The sequence below is a fragment of the Rhinatrema bivittatum genome, chromosome 6, assembly GCF_901001135.1.
Source record: "Rhinatrema bivittatum chromosome 6, aRhiBiv1.1, whole genome shotgun sequence".
Classification (NCBI taxonomy): domain Eukaryota; kingdom Metazoa; phylum Chordata; class Amphibia; order Gymnophiona; family Rhinatrematidae; genus Rhinatrema; species Rhinatrema bivittatum.
The window spans coordinates 246,108,050-246,126,807 of record NC_042620.1 but is presented as its reverse complement, the minus strand read 5'-3'; the positions used below and the strand labels follow the sequence as shown (position 1 = coordinate 246,126,807).

The 18,758-nt window shown below is 44.6% G+C and overlaps 1 protein-coding gene across 3 annotated transcripts in view; it reads left to right on the top strand.

Annotated features, from left to right (window-relative positions):
* The window catches only part of AGTR2 (angiotensin II receptor type 2), a 135,932-nt gene extending 128,726 nt beyond the window's left edge, over positions 1–7,206 (top strand). For all 3 annotated transcript variants that reach the window (XM_029606722.1, XM_029606721.1, XM_029606720.1), the window contains exon 2: positions 2,381–7,206. In XM_029606722.1, coding sequence (XP_029462582.1) covers positions 2,442–3,506 — 1,065 coding nt within the window. In that variant the 5' untranslated portion in view covers positions 2,381–2,441 and the 3' untranslated portion in view covers positions 3,507–7,206. The remainder of the gene's footprint in view (positions 1–2,380) is intronic.
* Positions 7,207–18,758: the final 11,552 nt, after the last annotated feature.

The following is an 18,758-nucleotide window of genomic DNA, read 5'->3' as shown; positions in this document are numbered from 1 at the left end:
GTATAGCCGGCGCGCGCCAAGCTGCGCAGCCTACCTCCGTTCCCTCCGAGGCCGCTCCGAAATCGGAGCGGCCTCGGAGGGAACTTTCTTTTGCCCTCCCCTCACCTTCCCCTCCCTTCCCTTACCTAACCCACCCGCCCGGCCCTGTCTAAACCCCCCCTTACCTTTGTCGGGGGATTTACGCCTCCTGGAGGGAGACGTAAATCCCCGCGCGCCAGCGGCCCGCTAGCGCGCCGGGACGCGACCTGGGGGCGGGTCCGGAGGGCATGGCCACGCCCCCGGGCCCGCCCCCGAAACGCTACGGCCCGCCCCGAAAACGCCACGCGGATCGGGCCCGCCCCCCTCGACACGCCCCCCTCGGAAAACCCCGGGACTTACGCGAGTCCTGGGGTCTGCGCGCGCCGGTAGGCCTATTGAACATAGGCGCACCGGTGAGCAGGGCTCTGAAAATCCGCCCCATGGAGTGCACGTGCTATGAATTTACATTTAATTTAGATTTATTTAATGTGCAGACTCAGTTACTTTTATTATAGTATTCTTAAAACTGCTTGCCTTTAATGGAACAGTCTGTTTAAAATGTAATACACTAGATATCTTTCTTTTCGTTTAGAATAATATTTTGCTTTAATATTCCTGACTTTTGCAGTCACCATTAATATTTGAAAGTTATGATTTTTGGACTATTTCAGAATTATTTCAGTTATACCTATTTTTGTTTAGTAACATGATAAAAGACCAACAAGTTCCAACCAGTCTGCCCAGCATATGTTTAGGGTTGTAAACAGCATGGGACAGATTTTAAAAGGGTTACGTGCGTAATATACGCACGTAACCCTTTTAAACCCCTCCTGCGCGTGCCAAGCCTATTTTGCATAGGCCCGGCAATGCACGCAAGCCCCAGGATGCACGTATGTCCCGAGGTTTGAAAAAAGGGGTGGGGAGTGGGCAGGGTGGGGCGGTCCGGGGGCAGGACCGAGGCCTCCGGCACAGCGGCTGTGCTGGGGGATCACGCGCCAGCAATTGGCCGGCGCGCCCAACCTACGCCTGCCCAGAAGCAGGCGTAAATAATAAATAAATAAATAAAAGGTGGGGGGGGGGATTTAGGTAGGGCTGGGGCGGGTTAGATGGGGGAAGGGAGGGGAAGGTGGGGGGGGGGGGAAGGGAACAGGGAAAGCCATTGGGCCTCCCCTAGGGCTCGGCGCGTGCAAGGTGCACAAATGTGTACCCCTTGCGCGCGCTGACCCCGGATTTTATAACGTGCGCGCGGCTGCACGCACGTTATAAAATCGGGCTTAGATTGGTGCGCGCCGGTTGCGTGCACAAATCTACGCCCGCGCGTAGATACGAAAATCTGGCCCTGTATGCAGCACAAGCTTTTCACATCACCAAGTTCAACTGTGACAAAACTCTCAAACAATGAAAGAGAGTTGTGAAAAGATGTACAATCTTGAGGCTCATGTGAAGAGGTGTAGAATCCCAAAATTCTGAGAAGCTTCTGGAAAGATGTAAAACCCCAACAAGGTCTCTGTTTCACCTGATAGAAAAACAGTCTTCCTCAGGGGAATGTTGAAATCCCAAGTTATCTTTCATGGGAGACTGCTGTGTGACTGCACTGCAATTGAAGAAATTCAGTACAGACTGCCATTACCCATTGTTTTTAAAACTTGCCCTGTCCTCTTAGGTGAAATCAGTCCTACGGCAGCCTCCACATCTAAAGCATTCACTGCTAAACCCCCGGATGTTAACTAAATATACAAATTAAGCTCTACACCTTTTCTAAGACTCTTATTGTTTGAGAGTTTTGTCACAATTGAACTTTACTGATGTGAAAGGCCTATGTTGCATATACTGCTTAAGAGCTGGAGTTTATTCATGACTGAGTTTATTAAAGGAGTTACTTGCCATGAGCAGTGGAATATATTCATAACATTACATCGTGATAGCTATAGTATTCTACGGAGTGTTGTGATCACTATTGTATAAAATAATGAAATGTGTTTGTATAATGAATGTGAATGTAGTATGTGAATAAGAATATGAACATGTTATGTTTAATAGTAAAATAAAGAGATATATAAAAAGTACAGGTGAGATGGGTTGTATTGATATTTTTGATACATATTATTATGTACACGATTCCTTATTTTGGGTGTATGTAATTAGTGCCTTTGTTAGAGTTTACTATATACACACACATATATGTTGTCATAATGCATCTTCTTAGTGTTTGGGTAATTGCCAGGTTCTTGTGGCCTGGTTTGGCCTCTGTTGGAAACAGGATGCTGCGCTTGATGGACCCTTGGTCTGACCCAGCATGGCAATTTCTTATGTTCTTATGTTCTTAATGGTATCTAAAAATGGTTCCAATTGTCCTTTTTAGGAAAGAAATCTGATGAAGAGGCCAAAATCATTCTAAGGTTACATTTCATCAACCCCTAAATATGCACAACAGCAGCTTCTCTTTCTACACCTTCGCAGAAGAAACCTTCCAGGATCCATATTCCATACCTGCAAATGCATCACCTGAGCAAACAGCCACTGCTTGTCAGAATACTTCCTCAGATTACCAATCCGAGCTCATCCCGGCACTCTGTGGTATTATCTTTATAACTGGAATCGTTGGCAATGGTTTGGTAATTACAGTACTTTGTCTTCCTAATGGTCGAAAAACAGTTGCCAGTATTTACATATTTAATTTAGTTATAGCTGACTTGCTGTTTTTGCCTACATTTCCCCTTTGGGCAACCTATTATGCTTTTGGCTTCAACTGGCTCTTTGGATTAGTGATGTGCAAGATTTCCAGTTCACTTTTATGCGTGAACTTATTTGCCAGTATATTTTTTATTACCTGTATGAGCATAGACAGGTACTTGGCTATTGTCCACCCTTTTCAATCTCAAAGGAGAACCCGGCAAAAAGCTTGTTTCATTGCATTCATTATTTGGGGACTGGCCTGTTTGTTCTCTTTGCCTACTTTCTACTTCCGTGATATGCAATATATTGAAAGCTTGGGAGTCAACGCTTGCATTATGGCTTTTCCCCATGAGCAATATTCAAAATGGTGTGCTGGAATGGCCTTAATTAAAAACTTGCTTGGCTTCTTCATTCCTCTAACTGTGATTGCCTACTGCTTTCTCGGGATTGGGCTACATTTGTGGAAATCACAGGGACTTTGGAAAATCAAGCAAAAAAGAGACAAAAGTCTGAAAATGGTTGCCGCTGTTGTTCTGGCGTTCATAATATGCTGGCTGCCATTCCACGTCCTGACATTTCTGGATGCCCTGACATGGTTGAACATTGTTAATGACTGCAACGTTCTGGCAATCATTGATACCGTAATGCCTTTTGTTTTCTGTATAGGATTTGCTAACAGCTGTGTTAATCCCTTGCTGTACTGCTTTGTTGGAAACCAGTTCAGAGAGAAATTCAAACATTTATTTAAACTTAAACTAAGCAGATATATCGGCAGTAGACAAAGCTCATCTTCAAGAAAGGGCAGGCACTAGAGAAAAGAAGGAAGGCAAAGCCGATAAAATAATATTGTTCTCAGATGCAGAAAAAAATCATTTGTTTTTTTAAACTTTATTTTTATTACATTTTCAAACTACCACCACAAGAAGAACTTGCTACAGCAATCATGCCATGATCAGAGAAAAATGAATAGCTAATATTACAGGAAATTTCAAGTAAATAGCATTTACAGTATTTTAAAGTCCACTAAATAGGAGAATCCTCAGGTTCCAACACAAAAGAAAGGTTAGAAAGTATATTCCTCTACAAGCGGAAGAATAAGACAAACATTTAATTCCTTCTGGAAGTTTCTTTGAACCTAGAAAAGAACGCAACTGTTCAGGTTCAAAGAAAATATATGTACACATTTCCAAATTGCACTGAACATTTACAAGGAAAACAAATTGAACAAACAGCCCCCACAGCAATAGGCCTCAGAACGCGTTGCGAGAAAGTTCTCCCTACAAGCTTGAGTTACCCTAGACAGGTCAAGGAAAATCCAAATGTTATCTCCAAAGAACAGAGCAGACCTGTACCTAAAATACAATTTCAAAACAGTATCTCGACTTGAGAAAAGGCAAAAGCCACTAATAATGCCCCTCTAGTTATCATCAATTTCAGCAGATCTTTCCTAATATTCAGGCAAATTTAGGACATCTGTGTGTTCTGCTGGTTGAGAAGCCGGAATTGAACTATCATCTGCATTTGATGGTAAAAAGAAGGCCTTTGCAATAGGAGGATGCACTTCAATGGGAATTAGCAAAACCTTCAAAAGATATTTTTCAAAAATATTAGCGGGAGATCCCAAACCAACTTGGGGAAATTAAGCACACTTGAAGATTTAAATACCTTGAAGCATTCTACAAATTTTCTAGTCTTCTCTGCATAGATACATTAGCATTGGTCATTTCAGTTTGGACCTTCTCAATAGCTTCCAACTGTTTCTCCAAGGCACCAATGACAAGCTTCCAGGGAACTCTGATGGGATTGCAAAGTAGCATGGATACCAGCAGCAACATCATTTAAAGAAGAAAGAGAAGATCCAAGAGAAATCAAAGCATTTCACAAGGATTCCAATGCTCTGGAACTTGGTTTCAACAACAGAGAGTGTTTAGCATGGCTGGGAACAGATATTATTTCTTCCCCGAAAGGGGGACTTACCACGCCAGCAACTTACACCGAAGTCTGCAATGTTGACATCTCCTGCTGCAAGGGTGAGGTTGTCCTACTAGACATCAAGCCACTGCGACCCTCCAGTCAACATGAACGATAAACGGAATTGCAGGCATCAAAGTCAGCACCGGTACTCCTCCTCCACTATCCCCAGGAAACGAGGAGGCAGGTACCACTATAGCTTTATGACAAGGCAGGAGTCTTGGGGCATTCAGGTACACTGGGTTAAGGCTTGCAACTGTCCTTGGCTTGAGTGTAGGCTCATCCGTAGCAAGGTAAACTAACAAAACAGAGATTACAGGTGCAATTTGGCATTAGCTAACTCTCCTCAAAAGGAAGACATATCACTTAGGGTTTTCTCTGATGCCTGTAGTGACCCTTTTGGCAGGGCGCTGACCCTCAACCCTCATACCAGGAGGTTTCCCTTATGTCAGTCCCAGAAGTATCTCATACCACAATTCCAATATTCTTAAATCTTAAAACACTGCTTTATATTAACCAGCTCCTTTGGAATAGACTTCCCAGGCATTATTAGTCAGGGTAATCATCTCGTAATCCTGGCTCTGTATGCAGGCTAATTTCAGTGACAAGGGATTGGATCTTTTGCTCCAGGCACCGATAATTGATCATTTAACCTACTGACCAATTTGCCAGCACTTAATTCCAGAAAAAGTCCAGACACCACAGATATTCCTTCTACTGTTTTACTTTCAAGCTTCATATGTGCACCTTTGTTGGCAATGTATGACAATTTTAATCTTCAGGGCATCAAACAATTTTTCAGTAAAATACAGTCCATGCTGAGATTCCAACAAACAAAAAACTCCCACAAAATACAAAAATCCTTGCAGCTTCTCAGATTGGTTATGTTACAGCCAGATAGCACCTCTGGTATTTCTAGCATTGCTCCAAGGTAACTTCCCTCTGTTCAGATATAGCTCCAACTTAGAGACACTCCTCTTCTGGGTAAGTACAGCCTTCAAAACACTTTATCATTGAAGGGCAAACTTCCCCTATATAAAAAGTAATAAACTATAAACTATAAATAGTGATAGCCAGCCTATCCTTATATAATTCCATAGTAATGCTAGTCATTTTGTCAAAGCTTCTTGCTCTGTAAATCTCAAAGCTTATTCCTTGCAGGTTAAGACAAAACTTTTTTCCCTCTGTGTAGCTCCCAGAAGCAACTTGTTAACCAATTAAGGAGAAATGTTCCTTCTGCGTAGTTCAGAGACATAAAATGGCTAACCATAAGCAAATGTACATGGCTGCAGCCAAATGTTTTCCTCCTATTTCTTCCTGGTTAATACTTCAGAGTCTATTTGTGTTGCAGTACAAATCTCCCCAAAATCCCATACAAGGTGCAGCCCCACTAATTTCTTTTTCATCTCTCTCTTTTGTGAGGTTTTCTTAAACACCTCTTCAAAACTTTTCCTTTCCCTTTACTCAAAAGCAGCAGTTCAGAATTTCCTTCTCTACAGCCAGCCTAGAAAAGTTCACTTATCTTAGTGGCTGAGCCCAGTAAAAGCTGCTTCCGGATCCTCCTCTTCACCATCTGCCTCCATGGCTGCCTGCCTAGCTGACACCCCTGGCTATGTCTTTCAGCTGTCTTTTCCTCGGTGTATCCCTTGGCTCCCCTACTTGCTACCCTAGAAGCCTGTAACCAGCCTTTCTTGAGAGGCTAATGACTCCACCCAATCCTGCATCATGCTTACTGGCTGCCTGCCTGCCAAAACTAGGCAGGAGTACCTTGGAAATGTACTTCCCTGTGCAACCACCTTAACTTTCCCTTACTTGTAACCAATCTTGTTCTGATCTTATGGTTTAAGATGCTAATTCCTGCACAGGGACTAAGAAAATCTGGTGCATCCCCACCAGCTTCCAGGGTTAAAGGTGTCTCAGTGCCAGAATGGAGGCCGGTTTGTACACCTCCAAATTGCTGGGAGCAGTTAAATCCACTTGGGCTAGGGAAGTGACGATAGGCTGCTGACTCAAGAGGAGGCCCGTCGGGCATGGCTGGAGGAATAGCCCGGGGTCTTCCACGTTTCTTCACCAAGACAAAAAAGAAATGGTAAACAGAAGAGCACTCCCTATATGTCCTCCCTTCTCCAGGAAATGTAGCCGATTCCAAATGGCCATAAAAGAATGCCTGTAACTGAGCTAGCTCCTCTGCCATATCCTAACCTTCTGGGTCCAGGCACTGTAAACTTCTTGTGTGTGTGTGTGTGTTAGCATAGCCCTTTGGGATAGGCACTTGGATAAAACTGGGAGGACTTGCTGGATGAGTATTCAAATTAAAGTTTACTGATATTGATTATATGAAAATCAATAAAATGAAATAAGAAAGTGTCCTGGTACAGCCAGATTTCTTGTCCATTTGGTAGTACAAGTTCAACCCTCTGTGGAAGTGTCCCTTCATACTGGAGCTTGGAGCTAGTGCTTCCTCCCTGTTGTGGTATGAAGATGTATCCCAAGGGGGCTGGTAAATCAAAGACGGGGCAGATGTCCCTTTCCAACAGTATTTGGGGGGGGGGGGGGGGGGGCTAGAAGTCACACTCTCAAGCTCCAAACCTGCCTGTGTCCCATGTCTCAGGGTGAAAACTCCAACTGGGGGACTCCAGATGTCCTTCTCCTCTTCTCCCTTAGTATTATCTTCAAAAGAATTGACTGGAGACCCCTTCTGGAGGAAGGGACTCTACTGGACCAGTTCTTAAGTCCAGCCCTGGGTAAGGAAGGAGGTAGAAAAAAATACTTCCTTCCCAAAAGCTGGTAAAACTCAATCTTGCCAAAATACACAGATCTTCCCTACAGGTCTCTGCAAGCTTCTCTGGATGGGGGCGCAGGGGATAATACCGATCCCTCCTGCACCTCTGGAGAGGGAATATTAGCCTCCAGGAAGGTACAGGTTAAAACAGAAAAATCCTAATTCTTTGAGCAAAAATAGAAACACACACACACTCTTTATCCCTAATTCCCTCCAGAGTCCAGCCTAAAGGCCTAACTTGGAGAGCACACTGAACACACGTCTTTCCCTCATAAAAGCAAAACTACTCTGCCTCCTCATCAAGTGGGCTAACCCACCTGGTTCCTAAAGGATTTCCAATTCCTGCAAAGCTTTGGGGGAGGTGCAGTATTGAATGACATGGTCCTTCTGCAGATATATAAGGCCTGGGAGCTAGGGCCATTTAGTGGACACCAAGGTATCTTTACATTGGATTCCCTACCAAAATAATTCTATTTTAAGGAATACCTGCTTGAGGTTTATTTACATCAAATTGTTCTTTGCTGATATCACTCTTCTTACTTTTTCTTTTGCACATCTTTTGACACAAAAATGAACAAATAAACGTGTATATATACTGTAAATATTTTTAAGTGATTTGATTATCAAGAGTTCTGTTTTATTCAGTAGAAATGCATGTACAATGATACAGTCAAATATATTTAGAATATTATGTTATATTGCTAGTGATATTGTGCAGATTGCTGTTTATGTAAATGATTGTCTGCATATATATATTACATCGTTGTTGTTTTTGACTTACTCTGTAAAATTAAAATATATATGTCATAAGAAAATTTTTAACTGATCGCAACATGAAAGACCAGAATATTTTCACCTGTCATAAAGGTTTTATTGCACTTATTTGTGAGTACTCCATTTTTTTTGTTTCCTAAATATATAATCAGTAACTACGGTATATTTTTTTTTTCAAAAAACATTACTATATATTTATCAAACTTTTACATTTTAAATCAAGAATACAACTTGAATACAAATAATGGAGTAAATTTTGAATAGAATACATGCTCCTAAAATGCTGTTTTACACAATAAAGCTTTTGAAAATTACCCCAGGGGTTGCCTGTGTAAAAATACACATGGAAGCAATTTCACTTAAGCTTCAAAGCGTACTTGAAAGAGGCATCCCCAGGAGTGGAATTAGGGCAAGGCAGTCATTTCCATGTGTACTTTCTAAAATAGGAAGTATGCACGAATGTGTCTGCACGAACACTTACACCTTCTCCCCCTGCAAGCGGAAATGTGCGGGTGTATGCCGCACAAGAGCTCACATGTCCCTGCTAATTTTCAAAGCAGAGATACATGCGGATAAGTCCGCTTTGAAAATTATGGCCAAAGTACACACAGGCTTTGGCCCTAAGTACTATGTTATATAACTGGGCTCTATAAATATTAATGCATGACACAAATATCAAAACAGAAAATATGGTACTCAAGAGAGAGGGAGAAAGTCCATAAAAAAAGGAGCGGCAAGGAGAAAGGAAAAAAAAAAACCCCAAATTCTGAAGGGTTTACCCAGAAAAAAAAAATCAAGAACCCCAACCAACATCTTGGAGTGCCAACAAAATCCATGGGATCCATAATGCTTCTAAGGGTGCACTCCACCAACCCTATGAGCTTCACGGTTTTCCAGAAACTTACTCAACTGACGGGGGTCAAGAACGTAAAGCACGCTCCTTGATACTTATTAATAGATTTCAGGGGAAACTTAAGAAACAATTCTGCCTCTAGCTGGACAACTCTGTCAAGGAACGCTCTTGAAAGCAATAAGTAAGGTGGTTCTTGTCTCTACTGCCTCCCGTGGCTGCTCAAGAATTGCTATCAGATTTAAACCTGCTTTTGGCTCTCATCTACTTGTTGCTCCGTTGACCCCAGGCATATCTTATACTAAAGGCGGCATATATTGAATCCTTACAGTTGGAGGCAGCACTTCCATTGGAAATTTCAACACATCAACCAAGTCTTCACTGAATGTATCCTTAGGCATAGTCATAGACAATTTAGGAAAATGAATAAATCAAGGGCTATTTTTTCTAGATCACGTTTCTACCATCTCAATTTTATTTCATAAATTAAGATTGTCCTTAACCGGGGTAACTACCACAGTCTGAAGGGATGGCAATTTCTCTTGGACGTTCCTGCAGACGGTTATCATAAGAAGTGAACTTTAAATCCTGAGAATACATTTTTTTTAACTTTTTCTTCAGAATAAGTGAACAAGTTGATTGACAAACTCAGGCAATGATGCTTCTATTCTAGCAATAACAGTCCAGATCTTCTGCAGGGAAACTAACACAAGAACTAATGGGGCAAATTCGGTTTCAAGTGTTATTGGGGCAGGAATCTTAACCCAAGCTATATCCTGTAACATAGTTTGTGTCCCAGGGGCTTCCAGCTCCAGTGCTCTTCTCTCCATGGGCTCTCTCAAACTTCTAGCCAGATTTAAGTAATGCCCAGCTTTTTCAAAAGGGCCCCACCAACCCTGATTCCAGTGACCCAATCACTGATGCAAACGCTCCCAATTCCTGTTCTGGGGCTTATTAGTGTTTGATGTCATCAGCTGTCATTGACCCAACAGAGTGGTGAAAGGTTCCATAAAGTTTGGGTGGAAGGGATCTGTTCTCTGGACTCAGGGTGGCCTTAATCACATGGAGCTTCTGTCAGCCAGCTCTTCCCGCTACTCCAAGCCACCGCAATCAACCTCATCAAGCCATGCTCACTGCAAGACAAAGGTGTCTATTTGATTAGTTCCGGGGGGGGGGGGGGGGGGGGGCACAAATTCATCAGAGTAGATCTTTGTTGTCCCCTTGCATTTTCCCATTTTCCAGGGAGGAAAGGACTATATAGAGTATCCAGTTCTTAAAAATCTGTGGAGTCTGAAATAGCATGGCTACTCAGTGTCTTCCATGTTGCTTCACCCTCTAAACCAATTGTAACGCATTGTAAGCCATCTAGCGATACGCAAAGCTAAGAATTATTTCAGAACTCTTAAGTTACTGAAATTACTCACAATGTTCATCTATTATCTACTGGAATATTCAGGTATAACAAATGACAATATGGTAAAGTTGTCTCTATGAAAAATAGTTATACAGGGAGTTATCTAATAGATATACTATGCTTCAAGTTAAACATGGGCTTCTCTATGTTAAATCTTTCTTTCCAATGCTGTGTCAGTCTCTCTCTATATATATATATAATGCATGTAGCGGGAGGTGGTGGATGTCTGTCTGCAGCAGAGGACTAGAAGAATTCTGCCAGCAGCCCTAGCATTGGACTCCAGAGGACACTACAAGCTATCCAGGTTTCAGCTTTCACAGCCCCTGTACTTTTTCTAGCATCAGAGGACTTGAAAACTCATTTGTATACTTTTACCAAAAGTCACAGCAGAGGATTCCAGAGGACACTGTGAGCTGTCTAGACTTCAGCTTTCACAACACTCACACTATTTCCAGCTGCAGAAAACTAGAAGGCTCATTTGCATACTTCTTACAGCATACGATACTATGAGCCATCTAAGTTTCAGCTTTCACTGCCCCCCTCTCTCCCCCCCCCCCCCAAGTTTTTCTAGCATCAGGACATGGAGGCTAATTTGCATACTTCTCCCAGCAGCCTGAGCAGAGGATTCCAGAAAACACCGTAAGTATCTAGGCTTCAGGTTCCACATTCTGAAGGCTCATTTGTATACTTTTTTCTAGCAGCCTCAGCAGAGGACACTGTGAGCCAACTAGGTCTGAGCTTTCACAGCCTCCACACTCTTTCTAGCAGAAAAGGACCAGAAGGCTTATCTGCGGAGGACACTGTGAGCAATCTATGCTTCAGCTCCCACATCCCAGATTTCACATCTCTTTCCAGCAGCAGAGAATCAGAAGGCATGCGCCAAAATACTCTATACATTTTAGCAGCAGATTTAGTTTTTGATACAATAACGGAATTAATTTCAAAACAAGGATCAGTAACCTTAAAAGTAGTCTCTGGAGAATCGCTGACAAACATGACATAAACCAATAGATTAAAAGTATTTTTAGATTAGTTTTAACACCCCTACTCCCTTATTTTAAATCACTAACAGTTGAACAAAATTAAGATGCAGACAGTAGTCCAGCAGTGAAGGAGGGGGGGGGGGGGGGGAGTGCTATCCAGTCTTTTGCACTGTTCCACATTTATGACTACCAGTTCCTGAGAGGCTGTATGTGTGCACTCAATTCAGAGAGCTCCTAGCCCTCAGAACAAATCCAATATCTGGAGGACAGATTGGCTGGAGCTCGGTGAGAGAGGTCTTGGCTTACGAAGCGCTGGCTCTGCTGGAGCTGGGGGAAAACGGGTGGTGCCGAGGCTGCTGGGGGTGAGGACGGGCTCTGCTGGGGCTGCAGGGACAGAGGCAGGCTGTGTTGGGGCTGGAGGGGGAAGGGAAGGCACTGGGGCTGGGGAGATGGGGCAAGCTGTGCTACTCCTGGGGCTGTGGAGAGGGAGGGCAGCCTGTGATGGGAAGCTGAGTAGGCTGTACTGGGGCTCAGAGTGGGAAGGTAGGCTGGGCTGGGGTTTGTGGGGAGGGCAATTCCCCTCTGGGGAATTTCCATGGGTGTCAGCTAGTTAATGAAATATTTCTTGTGCAGCATTTTTCTTGGCTATTTCAAGGTAAGGAACTATTATAAACAAACCAGTTGCCTTTTCTTATCACTGAATCAAGTTTATCTTCTTATTTTAAGCAAAAATCACTGAGGAGCTGCTCTCTCCTTGAGTACTGCTGTGATTCAAGCAACAAGTGGGTTTCTCTGAAATTCAAAATCAGAAACACATAAAATCCCTGCCAGCAATATTATTCACTTTGTTCAACTTATAGAGCATAAGGGTTATTAACTAAACAATAATAATAAGATGCAAACAGCAATCTAGCAGTAAGATGGGGGTCCTCTAGTCTTTTGCACCAAATGCTACATGTATGATTATCTACTAGTGGGTGAGAAGTTGAATGTCTGCACTTAATACAAAGAGTTCCTGGCTCTCAGAGAATGAGTCTGCTCTCTGGAGGCTAGTGTGGTAGACCTGGAAGAGTCAAGACAGACAGAAAAGTATATAAAGAGACCTTAAGGGGCAGTCCCACCTCCACTCTGGCAGCCTCTGTACTGTCTTGGAAGAGAAAGGTTGTAATGACCTCCTCTGGATAACCCCTACATCTCAAATGCCACCTCTCAAAAGCCATGCTGCTAAACAAAAGTGAGAAGCCTGGTCGGAAAATATGGGTCCCTGGCACAGAAGACCCTCCAGATGACCAAACCGAATCAGCCCGTCCACAGCCAAGTTGACCAGATCCATGAACCACAGATGCAGTGGCCATTCTGGAGCCACCAAGACCACTTCTCCCTGATGCTTTTCTATGCGACACAACACTTTGCCCACGAGCAGCCAGGAAGGAAAGACACAAATTTGGTCCCCCTGTGGCCAAGGCAGAACCAGAGCATCGAGGCCCTCAGGCCCATGCTCTCGTCTCTGACTGAAAAAGCGAAAGGCCTTGGCATTCAGACGAGTCGCCATTAAGTCCACATGGGGAGAGCCCCACTGCTCACGAATCAACAGCATTGCGGACTCCGACAATTCCCACTTGCCCGGATCCAACACGTCCAACTCAAGTAATCCGCTTGAACATTTTTGACCCAGGCTATATGGGATGCCGCTATCCACTCCAGGTGCTGCTCTGCCCAAGGAATTAACTTCTTGTGCCTCCCAGGCTATTGCTTGGCTCTTGGTTCTGCCTTGCTGACTGATATAAGCTTCTCACCAATGGTAGAAATTCCTGCAAGGCTAAGCGAACCGCTCTGGTCTCTAGCCGGTTGATAGACCATGCAGTCTCTTTCACGGACCAGCCACTCTGAGCTGATTGGTGTTGACTCACTGCTCCCCAACCAGACAGGCTGGCAACAGTAGTAACTACCACCCAATCCATAACTTCAAGATCCACACCCCAAATGAGATTGGAAGTTACGCAGCCTAAGCAACCTTCTAGCGGAAACTGCAGAAGCCATATTTCGAGAGGTGGTATGAACCAAATCATACAGAGCATCTGCTCCGAAAGCCACCGCCGCCTCAACTCTCTCAGCCCTGTCTGCCTCCTTGCCCGAGTTGGGCAGGCCTTCTTGCATCTGCTGCATCCAGCGGAGACAAGCACATTGCATAAAACTGGTATAAATAACCACATTCAAACCCAGAGCCAAAAACTCAAAAATCCTTTTGAGGTGTACCTCCAACTTGTGATCTTACATAGAAACATAGAAATGACGGCAGAAGAAGACCAAACGGCCCATCTAGTCTGCCCAGCAAGCTACGCACTTTATCCATTTTTTTCCCCTTTTTTTCTCTCCCACCTGTTACTATTGGCTTCCAGTACCCTCCAGCCCTAATTCCCCTCCACCCCACCACCAATTTAGAGAGCAGCGCCGTATCTGCATCCAAGTGAACGTCCAGCTCAATTAGGGGTAGCAACCGCTGTAACAAGCAGGCCACACCCTTACCCCATACTCTTACCCACCCCTGTTTTTATTTTTTTATTTTTTTGAAGATAGCAGCCGTCCATCCTTCCGCTCCGTGAAGGTGGAACACCAACTACTGGCCACTGGCATCCTGCTCCGTGAATGCCTCTGTGGCTACTGCCGCTCCGTGCAGTGTTTGATTGCCTCTGTGGCTACTGCCGCTCCGTGCAGTGTTTGATTGCCTCCTCTTTATTCACGCCCTCTAGACTTGATGGATCCACAGTTTTTATCCCACGCCCCTTTGAAGTCGTTCACAGTTTTAGACTTCACCACTTCCTCCGGAAGGGCATTCCAGGCATCCACCACCCTTTCCGTGAAGAAATGCTTTCTGACATTGGTTCTTAGTCTTCCTCCCTGGAGCCTCAGCTCGTGACCTCTGGTTCTGCTGATTTTTTTCCGACGGAAAAGGTTTGTCGTTGTCTTTGGATCATTAAAGTTTTTCAAGTATCTGAAAGTCTGAATCATATCACCCCTGCTCCTCCTTTCCTCCAGGGAAATCTTGAATGTCCTTTAACGCTGCAGAGCCTACCACAGGGATAGTCATCCTCTTACTAACCGCCAAAACCGCGGTATCAATTTTAGGGAGAGAAAACAGTTCCAGGGCCTGCTCAGGCAATGGATAAAGCTTCACCATGGACCTTCCCACCTTTAATTCAGAATCAGGGTTTCCCCATTCTGCTTCCACAAGCTTCTTTACTGACTTGTGATACGGGAAGGCTATCGGAGGACCCGTGTCCCATCCAGGACCGGATCTACCCCCTCCAAATCAGGGTCCTCCTGGGGGATCTTAACCCTAAGAATCTGAAAAGCCGAAGGTAGCAAAGCATCAAGTTCTTCTCGTCTAAAAAGATGAACTACCTTCAGGTTATCCCCTTCAGGAACTGGGACTAACTGATCATCGTCTTGACCAGCACTTCCGCCCACCAGGTCCATCAGATCTACGAAAACATCAGGGTCCGGAAACTCCTCTGCCTCCACAGAAGCCTTGCCAGACTCATCAGACCCGTCTTTCCCTGGGTCAGAACCCAAGGACGGACTCAGCGATCTCTGCACTGGAGAAACCCGTTGTCTCCCAGAGCGAATACCGTACATCCCTCAAATAGCTTGGCCGGCCAGGACCACAAATCCCTAGCTGCACAAGCTGCTTGCTGCTTGGCCAGATAAGCCTCATGCAGCAGCAGCAGCACAAAACCTGTATAGAAAGACCTAAAAGCCCCAGACCTCGCAGTAAAGGCGCTAGAACCCGGCAGCATAAGGCCCTCTTCCTCCTCAAAATGCCCCTGAAGCGGCTGGAGATTGAACAGGCCAGAGACAAGCACGGGGGATCACCACCCCCCCCCCCCCCCCGCCAGTGCGGGAACGGCCGACAGTGAAACCAAGTTGGCCGCCATTCCCACGCTAGGGAAAAGATCAGCACCTCGGTCAGGGCCCCGAAGCGATGCCGAAACAGGAGCGTGGGACTTCCGACACTGCTTTGCAGCACAGGGACAAGTGGATAAACCCTCCCCGCCCTCGGAGAAACTGGTGCTCAGCCCGAGCTGACTAAGCTGTGACTGCGTCGAGCCACAGCCCATCATACCTGGATAGAAGCTGCCCGGTGCCTGTCGCCAAAGCCAAAGAAAAAAAAAAACAAGATAAAAAATTAACCTACTTCAGCCAAGGAGGAAGCCACCTGCTCAGCAGAGCCATGCGCCTGCCTTCAATCCCTTGACTTTTGGTTTTTTTTTAACTTTACTTAGCACTCAAACTGAGGCAAACAGTCTAAAAAGAAAAGCTGCTTCAGAAACAAAGAGATATCTGGAGCCTGTAGCTGCCTGAGCGGCCTCATGAAGGGATCTGGACCACCAGATTTACATTCCATGGGCATACGGTATGAGCACACAAGGGTCACCAACCCCCGGCTCGTCCATCTCAATCAGACAGGGAAGAACCCACCAGGATTCAAAAACCCCCAGGAGGAAGGCTCAAAAAGAAAAAAAATTGCCCAGACTGCAGAACTTCAGGTTTTGCACCCATCTACCATCTGCTGGAGACAGAGAAATACTGAAGAACTGCAGGTGACACATGTTGTTAAGAAGCAGTGTCCGTAAAACTTTCTCTGTCTCCATCTGCTGGAAGGGAGCCAAAACCCAGGAGTCTGGACTGATCTGGGTACATACAGGGAAAAATAGATTACAAAACATAAATACACACATAAAATAAATCAATTATACATTAATTCTATTAATGCTAAACTAAAAAGTTAGAGAGCTAAACTTCATAATATACATAGACAAAAGAATATCCCCCCAGCATTCTCTGCACTAACTTCAACATCAAAATAGATTATCTATAAATAATCTAACAGTTAAAGGCCTTAGTGAAATTTCAGACAATTTAATTCAGTATGTAGATCTAACTGAAGTGAGTTCCATTGCAAGGGGAAAACTAAAGGATGTATGTGACTTCTAGCCTCATAATAGCAGGAAAGATAATCAACAATAATTATTTCTGTGAAGACTATAAGGCTCTGCCTGATTGATAACGAATCAAAAATGTTGATAAATATGGAGGTTAAAGTCTTTCAAATGATACGAAAACCAAAAAAATTTAAATGTAATCCTACGTAACATTGGCAACCAGTAAAAGTTCTTAAGTATAGGTACCAAACAGGTCATTAGATACCTGGTACATAAGACGATAAAACAATTTATCAACCAAAAGTTCACATGAAGCATGTAATAATCTCCACTGAGGTTAATGAAAGCTAATTTGAATGTTTGCACTTATTTTTATATTGAAAGGAAAGACTTCATAAACCAAGCTGGACTAATCACACTCACAGCTCAATTTAAAAAATGGAACTTTCTCTGAAGAGAGAGCGGTTTTAAGGGGTGTACTGCAAGGATCGGTGTTGGGACCGGTCCTGTTCAATATCTTTGTGAGCGACATTGCGGACGGGATAGAAGGTAAGATTTGTCTTTTTGCGGACGACACTAAGATCTGCAACAGAGTGGACACGCCGGAAGGAGTGGAGAGAATGAGACGGGATTTAAGGAAACTGGAAGAGTGGTCGAAGATTCGAAGATATGGCAGCTGAGATTCAATGCCAAGAAGTGCAAAGTCATGCATATGGGGAGTGGAAATCCAAATGAACTGTATTCGATGGGGGGGGGGGGGGAAGGCTGATGTGCACGGAGCAGGAAAGAGACCTTGGGGTGATAGTGTCTAATGATATGAAGTCTGCGAAACAATGCAACAAGGCGATAGCAAAAGCCAGAAGAATGCTGGGCTGCATAGAGAGAGGAATATCGAGTAAGAAAACGGAAGTGATTATCCCCTTGTACAGGTCCTTGGTGAGGCCTCACCTGGAGTACTGTGTTCAGTTCTGGAGACCATTTCTACAAAGAGACAGAGACAAGATGGAAGCGGTACAGAGAAGGGCGACCAGGAAGGTGGAGGGTCTTCATCGGATGACATACGAGGAGAGATTGAAGAATCTAAATATGTACTCCCTGGAGGAAAGGAGGAGCAGGGGTGATATGATTCAGACTTTCAGATACTTGAAAGGCTTTAATGATCCTAAGACAACGACAAACCTTTTCCATCAGAAAAAAATCAGCAGAACCAGAGGTCACGAGCTGAGGCTCCAGGGAGGAAGACTCAGAACCAATGTCAGGAAGTATTTCTTCATGGAGAGAGTGGTGAATGCCTGGATTGCCCTTCCGGAGGAAGTGGTGAAGACAAAAACTGTAATGGACTTCAAAGGGGCATGGGATAAACATTGTGTATCCATCAAGTCTAGAGGACGTTAATAAAGAGGGGGTGGCTCGTATACAGAATGCTGAACAAGCAGCAGCCCTCAAGATAGAAGGGCTCCAAATAGAAGAACAACAGGAAGCCGCTGCTGCCACAGCCGCCGCCGAAGTGCGCAGAAAAGCTGAGCTAGAGATCGCCTCAGACCTGTTGCAGTAAAAGGGAGAAGCAGCAGCCCTTGAAGCCCTAATTAAAGGTCTTGTTGTGGGGTGGGGGGTGGGGGGGCAGTTGTCACAGCCACGAAAAGTAGCAGACGCAGGGATCAATAACCGAGCCCCGCAAGCCCAAAGGTGGAAGGAGGCAGCAGAACACTGCACGGAGCGGCAGTAGCCACAGAGGCATTCACGGAGCGGGATGCCAGTGGTCGGTGTTCCACTTTCACGGAGCGGAAGGATGGAGGGCTGCCATCTCCAAAAAAAAAATAAATAAAAAAAAATAAACAGGGGTGGGTAAGAGTATGTAAAATTATCGGTGAGGTCATAGGCTATAGGTATTGCCAATTATTAGGCTTGTTCAATATTTGTTGTTTGCCAACGTGGCTTGCGGAAATGGGGGCTACTACCTGGAGATAATACCCTTGTTCAAGTGTACATACACACAGTTGATGAGACTCCGTCATTGCTCTGGGCTTCAACGGCGAGAGATAATGTGGAAGGAAAAAAAAAATTTGTATTCACAGGGAAGCGAGGTGTAGCTGGGCAGATACTTTACTTTCAATGCATGTCCAGCGTAGCCCTTTGCTTCAACGGCAGGGGAGAAAGTCTGATACTTCTCGTTCAATGCATAGCTCTCTGCTTCAACGGCAGGGGGAATGAGGAAGGGAGGATCTGTATGTGGATTGCATAGTCTGGGTGGACAGGGGCAGGGGTGTGGCCTGCTTATTGCGGCGGTTACTACCCCTGATTGAGCTGGATATTCACTTGGATGCAGTTCCAGCGCTGCTCTCTACAT